The 7,622-nt window shown below is 43.7% G+C and overlaps 1 protein-coding gene across 2 annotated transcripts in view; it reads left to right on the top strand.

Annotated features, from left to right (window-relative positions):
* LOC118419098 (protocadherin Fat 1-like) overlaps positions 1-7,299 on the top strand; it is a 32,201-nt gene extending 24,902 nt beyond the window's left edge. The window contains exons 19-22 of one of the 2 annotated variants that reach the window (XM_035825385.1): positions 99-1,509; positions 1,803-1,946; positions 3,825-3,913; positions 5,159-5,289. In XM_035825385.1, coding sequence (XP_035681278.1) covers positions 99-1,509; positions 1,803-1,946; positions 3,825-3,901 — 1,632 coding nt within the window. In that variant the 3' untranslated portion in view covers positions 3,902-3,913; positions 5,159-5,289. Of the gene's footprint in view, positions 1-98; positions 1,510-1,802; positions 1,947-3,824; positions 3,914-5,158 lie in introns of both variants that reach the window. The other variant, XM_035825384.1, reaches the window with a different exon arrangement.
* Positions 7,300-7,622: the final 323 nt, after the last annotated feature.

Genomic DNA, 7,622 nt, shown 5'->3' on the forward strand with positions numbered 1-7,622 from the left:
TCCTTCTATAGACCTTTGTATGTAGACCTTAGACCAATCTGAGATTCAACAAACACTTAAGTTACATAAAATGACGGCTTGTTTTATTTCTGTTTCAGTTGATCAATGGGTATCTGCAGTACAGATTCAACTGTGGTAGCGGTGAGGGGAAGGTAACCATGGAATTTGGGGGGTCAGAGGTCACTGATGGCAAGTGGCACTATGTGGAGGTTTCTCGCAACGGTGCCTACGCCGAACTGAAACTTGATCACAAGTACATAGCAAGAGGCAGTGCCGCTGGCGAGAACAAAATCCTGAACTTGGATGACAACGACATCTACTTTGGCGCAGAGGTGGCCAACAGGCTGCGGAAGAAGCGTGCGGCAGTCGTCAGTAATGGTTTCCTTGGCTGTATGGATGACATGATGTTGAATGGGGAAAGGTTGCCACGTGCAGGAGCAAACAGTGTTGCAACTTTGAGGGACATGACCGATGTTGATTTCAATTGCAATGATGGGATGGAGACACTAGGCGTGTGCGGCAGCAACCCGTGCATGAACGGTGGGAGTTGTGCTGTGGTTAGTCCGTCCAATAGATACATCTGCAACTGCCTTCCGCGATTCAGTGGCGACAATTGCCAGATCGACACACAACCATGTAACTCCAACCCATGTAAGAATGGGGCCCGCTGCAAGAATTTGTTGAATGACTTCAAGTGTGAATGTCAGCGAGAATGGTATGGCAAGCGTTGCGAACACTCTACCTCATGTAACTGCTTTAACGGGGCGACCTGCTTGGACACACCAAGTGGAAAGACCTGCAGCTGCCCGGATAACTTCACGGGGGAAAAATGCCAAGAGGACGTCAACGAATGTTCGCGCAATCCGTGCCAAAACGGTGCCACTTGCCACAACACCGAGGGGTCCTATTTCTGCAACTGCACTGCTAACACCAATGGCCTTCACTGTGAGAACATCATCGAGATGATCATGCCCAAAATTGAGTCCAACAGCATCAACATCGGACTGGAGGAGATAATCGGCATCATCTGCTGCATCATCTTCCTCCTCTTGCTAGTCATCATCTTCGTCATGGTCCGCAGGTGCAGGCAGAGGAGGAAACGTAATCCTCATATGAGCGACATCGTCGCCACCGGTGGCGACCCAAACGGAATCATGATGACAGAGAAGAGGGATGACTACCACCGCGATGCCAAAATGGTCCACATCGACACCAACCTGGACGACTACAGACCACCGCTGCCTGCCAGACCCATCTCCTACACACCTAGCCTTTGTGGGAACTCACTGAATAATCTGAGTGACGGGGCGATGGGTGCCGAGGTGGAGCCTGTGTTCTCCTCCAGCACGGACATGCTGGCCGTCAGAAATAAGAACCCTGCCATTGTGTGCAGCGTCGCACCAACGTTACCTCCACCCCCGCCTTCCAACTCAGCATCAGACAGTGACTCCATTCAAAAGCCAGCTTGGGAGTTTGAGTGTCCCAACGTTGTTGAAGGATATGTAGAAAGTAAGTAACATCCTATCTGTGAAAACCTCACTTGTCACCTCATGTCATATACACCTGTCCTGTGCACCTTTGTCTCGTATCCAAAAGCAGGAGTACCTTTAAAATGTGAGTAGGACTAGACTGGAAAATTTTAGCACTTCTAGTAGGTGTTAGGAAAAGGCACTCACACAAGGTGTAGGTGGAAGCCGAAACAAGCCGTAGTCTTAGCTACTAACACGGTGGTTGTGGTAGCACAGAAAAAGAGCAGGCGGTAAGAGGGCGGCACATTTTTGAGTGTACTCCTCCTTTTGCAGGTAAAGTGAATGATGCGGATGCAGTGATGAACAACATAGCAAATGATGAGATGCAGGTCTACAGGAATGAGGGAGGCAGTATGACTGACATGGTCTCCCTAAGTTCACTGCCCTCTGAATCATGTGATGAGGATAATATGCCAGGTATGTCCTAGTGGAGGCCGTCGTTGGATCCTTCTTCAGGGGGAGCACCACTTCTTCTGTGTAGTCTGAGCACTCTCGAAACTAATGATCCATTTCACTTGTTCATCACTGTTCATCACTGCATGTTTCTGTGTGTTGTACCAACTATTCATCTATCTTTTAACCCTTCTTGAAGTCTATCTATATTGTTATAGATTAATAGCTGCTATCTTTATGTGTGATACTGAACCTCTTGATCTGTATGATTCTTTGGTGATAGGTTGATCTGCTTGTCATGTCATGCCATCCTCCATGCCTTACTGCCCTGTATTCTCCCCTCTCCATCAACAACCCTAACTACCCTCGCTATCTTCTTGTAGTTTCAGAGTATGAAATAGCGTCATAACCAACAGGAATGTTATGGGAAGAAGAGTCTATGTGTTAACCTTTCTTCCCAACCTTATGACATGTATTTAATGAGTGTAACATAACATTAAGGTTCAGTAGTGTGTCATTGTTGCCTGATGTTGGACAGGATAGTTGACTAGTCTTTCTTGTTCTTTAAAAGAACAGCTCTACAGACAGGCAACTAACCAATCATTCCCTCTCTCCATTCCACCTTCCGCTGTTTGCCCCACTGCCCAGATAACTTCAACAATCTTGACAAACCTGGAGGTACTGCTATAGTTTTAGTGTTGCTCTCCTTATGGTTATCCTGCCAGTCCAATCCAGGCAAAAACAGAGGCCAGGTTTCTTCTTGTTTTATAGGACAAAAAAATTGCTGCTCCGTGTTTGTGTGTTGTCGTTTGGACTTTGGAGCCTCAGTTTTTGCCTGTCTAAGTGTAGTAAGACTGAGATTGCAACAAAAAAAAAAGAGTTGACTGTCCTGCTAAGCCTACCACCTTTCACTCCTTTCTCTCCTCCCGCCTCTCTTGTGCACATCTGTAGGCAGAAAGCATGCAAAGTTGAAAACGTTCCAATCAGGATATACGTAAGTATGTGCACAAATTCCATCAAGGAGTTAAAGTTTGGCCCCAGGCCTCCATGAATGATCCCACATTCTCATGCATACAAAGCCTGTTGTCACTTTACAGTATGATGTGTCTCTTGAGATTTCTTGCCTTTTGTGACTGTACCCATCCAAGGTTGTATCTCTATCTCTACAGAGGAGAAGAAATCGTACTATAAAAAATTCAGCTTGTACGGTATGGTTACAGAAGAGGACTCACCACTTCATTCGGTGGTTTAGATGTATGTCCCACCTCTTGCTTCTTCCAGAATGTCAAATTTTTCGTTGGTTTGTTTTCCTTTTTTCACCGGAAAAGACGTAGGAAGGTAAAAGGAAAAAGCTAGATTTTAACTCCTTCGTGGAACTTGCGTATGTACTGTGGCTTACTGTTTTGTGTCTTTGAGTAGTTCTCAGTGCGTGGAAGTTCAACCATACCCATGCACTGTGGACTGAAAGGTATTGTGTATCGTGGCAATACTAATGCACGCTATCAACGCAACAATTTGATACCAGTGAAAAAGCCTTAGTACTACACATTACCTGTTCAAAATGCATGACAGAAATAACATACAATGAACAGCAAATCGAATAACACTACGCTGAACTTAAGTATTTACAGTACAGTGATGCTTATCTATTTTGCACGATTTGTCTTTTCCTCCTGTCTCTTTGACTTTCTGTCACATTTCTTCCCCATTCCGTGTTCAAGATGTCTACTAATAAACCCTCTTTCACTGTCCTTTCACATGCTGTCGGTATATGTAGAAAAAGTCAACAACTTACAGCAAGCCAAAGGTATCTTTACTATCATTTGCAGTATCACTTGATATAGCAATATGAAGACACGGAGAGCTTATGTAATTACATGTTTGACACTTTTCTGTCTGTAGACTATGATATACATTGTTACGAGACGGATGGGAAACATGCGGATATGTTTAGAAGGCAGCTATACAGATTGATCTAGACACACCCTCAGGTAGAGTACAGCTCACCCACCAGTATTCCTTATGGGTGAGGGGGAGGATTCCTCAGACCTGTTAAGGCTACAAACATTCTGCAAACATTTATGTCTACACATATGGAAAACACAACTAGCAAGGTCACATAAATGTACAATCCTTTCGAAGGAAGTCACTTAAAAAAGCACAAACAAAACACAAGCAGAGTTCCTTGACAGGTCTGTAATTCTAAGGCTGGTGGCATTGGCTTCACTTAAGCTGTCTGTGGTGAATGGACTGCTCTTTCAGAGCGACGTTGCTCATGGTTGCAAAACTTCCCATGGGAGTAAGCTTACCTGGCTACTTCTCTGGCGCTTTTCACTTTACTATTGGTTGGTTGTCAAGGGACTCATCACTCTCCAAGCATCTTTTGTAAAATCAGGATAAGCAATTTGAAAACTTTTTCAAGCTTTACTAAATCAATTCTTATTCTCCTCTCTTTTTTGAAGGTTTATAGCAACTTTGTATGTTTCTATGTGATATTTATGTTCTGTTCGTTTATACAACATTGATATCCCTTGAGCCATGATTATGCCCTTGGATTTTGAAGAAGTTGACGAAAACTATTTGTGCATCAATGAGGAAAACTCCTAGTTTATTTTTGTAGCTACTCAAATTTCTACTATCTATAAATTCTACTTAGATGTAGAAAGTACCTGGAAAGCTGCCAGAATAGCCCCATGAACTCCTTTGGAGAGAGTAGGTTTGACTGTGGTATGGCCTTACATTGAACCCTACTTTATTCTCCCTCCTCTTGGGGTCTGCGTGAGTGCTGAAGCCATGCTCCCCTTCTTACACTTCATAAATCATTGGGTCCCCAGGGGGACTGGAACAATTTCCTATGCCATATTGCCAATGGATGTAATAAAGCCCCCAGTGTGTAGTTTGGAAAACCACTCTCCTAAATTGAGCTGGGCTGGGTCGAAATTGCATTCACGGCTTTGGAAAATGTGCTTCTCAATGTGTGCCACAGATTCCTTGGGAACATATTGATTTTTTTGTGTCAGACATAGGGACAATTTCTTCTGAATACAGCAAATAGGTCTACACGTGACATCTGTATCTGCTTAGTACACACTAGAAATACAATATGACAGAGGTGGTTGCGCAAGATGCCTCTTCCTTAGCAGCGCATTGCATATTGGGATATTATCAAGAGAAGGATTTTTGTAGAATACATGTATATATGATGTCTAACCAATGTATCTCCCCTCCCCCTCCAGGGTACCACTGGGACTGTTCTGATTGGATGCCCAGCAGTAACCTGCCCAATATCACAGAAGTGCCAATGTGTGAGATGCCAGACTCCTCCTCCTCCTCCAACAACCACAGCCTCCCCCACCCACATCCTCACAACCTCCACTACGACCCCAACGTCTACAGCGACGGTTACCAAGGCGACCCCAGCGACTACACGGACCACGAGTACGTCACCCAGTATCCCGATGACGAGTACGGTGCTGGGGAGAGCGACTTCCCTCCGCCGCCAGACGAGAACTATCTACAGTACCCAGACGACTATCAGGATGGGTTTGCGCCGATCCAGCCTCCCTCCAACATGCCCGTCCCCGAAGGCGACCACATGTACCGCCCGCAGCACTACCACCCCAACCAGTACCTCCCCGCCCACCACCTATCCGACGACCAGATTCCGATGACGGAGCAGGAAGACCATGACTACGTCTACCCGCCCAGCTACCAGGAGTCGATGAGCCAGTTGCCGCCCGGATACGATGATTACGGCAATGGTAGCGAGTATAATGCGGACTATGAACAATCTAACATCGACGACGTCTCTGTCTCCATGTACACCACGTCTAACGCGTCAGTGTCAGACCTGTCGGGGGCTGACATGGACGAGAGTGAGGTTGCACTGAGTGACTACGAGAGTGGCGGTGAGGGAGACAACGAGGGAAGCCAGGGTAACACGCGAAGCATGCCGCAAAACGACTTGCACACGGAAGTCTGACACTCACAGCAAGTTGCTTAGCTACACCAAACTGGTGTATCATGGTGTAAATGTAGCTTTGGACAAGTGCCTGTACTGTATATTTGTAGTTTGTGGTTAAATAATGTATGTACAGTTTTTGGACTTCAAAAGTCACCTATAATGTGTAAAGATGCTGATGAGATGGTAGTGATCTTTCATCAGTAGTCCGTATTTTCTTATGGCAATCATATCATATAAAGACTTTTTAGGAAAATCCAGCATTCGAAAAAATATGTGTATGTACCAATGTTTTACTAGAAAGTTGTACCAAAGATTTCCTTGTAGTGGATGGTAGTTTTGATTGATCGTGAGTCAGAAGATAAAAAGTTTTAAGACGTCTCTTACAAGGAAGCCTTCATTAATCAAGGTACACAACTATTTAAGAAAATGATGCGGCTTTACTGTTGGTATTGTAGATTGTAAGTAGATGCAATTTGTTCCCAGTCTGCCAACAGACAAGGCAGTGAACATTGTAACAAGTATGGTTTTCTTATCTGTGTAAGTTGGACAAGTTGTTCACTTCAGTTGGTCGGGTGCTATTACTAAATAGTCGACACCCCCAGCTTTTTATATGGTGCTGCATTTCAGTATTGTAGTGTTGATTGTGATCCCTCTAACTGCCAGCTTCCTTGAAAATCTGGACTGTACGAAATCATTCTATTTTCAGCAATAAATATTTTATACCATTGACGAAAACAAAACATCCTACGTAACCCAGCTGCTTTGTAAAGTGAGTAGTTTATTTGAAGTAGTTTTTAGAGTGTGTGCAGCTTTTATATGATTTTCATGTCGTTTTTGTCCCCTTTGTGTTTGTATCGTTAAAAGTCAACCCAGTGGTGGTACTTTAGGGCCTCCAACGGGATGTGCAAGTTGTTAGCAATGTCTTGGATTTTGAGTTGCAAGATCAACTGTTGGCAGCATTTTTTTCTCTTCCAAGTGAAGATGAGTGTTATCGAATGGTTATGATGTGTATATTTTTCCACATTTGGGAACAGTAGAAAAGATACATCCTTAGAAGATTGTAACATGTATTGTAACACTCCCGGCTTGTTTACAATCTGCCCTCTTTTATCATAATGCCACAAGTAAAAATATCGCTTGCAGAGAAAACTTTCAAACTAGAATAGTTGTCCATTTTCTCAGTAATTTACAAATGAAGTCAAATTTTGATGTATATTTTGTCCTGAAGACCACAAGTGTAGTTCTCATTGTAAAAAATACTGGTCCTAGTTGAGTTTTCCTGAAGGTCATTTTGATGGAAGTGACTTGTAAGAAGGGCAGAAAACACTATTTGTAAATTCAAAATAAAACGTCTTCAGATCATCAGAGTATTACGACTTTTGTATTTTCTACATTAAAATTGTTGAAAAGATGTGTTTATCTCTCCCTTGTGTTGTGCTTTTGTTTACTCAGTGAGGTATTTTGATGTATGATAAACAGACTCTAGTATGATTCCAGACATTCAGTTTAATTCTGGAAAACCTTAACGATTTGAAAATAGATTAATTTAACGACTTGATATTTGTAAGTATGATGTATTAAAGGTAATGAATATGTGGGTTGCAATTAGGTGTCTCCAGGGACAAAGTCAGTATTCTTAAGAATTCCGGTGTGACAGCGATCTCGCCCCCCCGTGATCTCGCCCCCCCGGGGGCGAAATCACAGGCGGATCTCGCCCCCCCGGGGCGAAATCACTA

Source organism: Branchiostoma floridae, chromosome 7, assembly GCF_000003815.2.
Source record: "Branchiostoma floridae strain S238N-H82 chromosome 7, Bfl_VNyyK, whole genome shotgun sequence".
NCBI classification, from domain to species: domain Eukaryota; kingdom Metazoa; phylum Chordata; class Leptocardii; order Amphioxiformes; family Branchiostomatidae; genus Branchiostoma; species Branchiostoma floridae.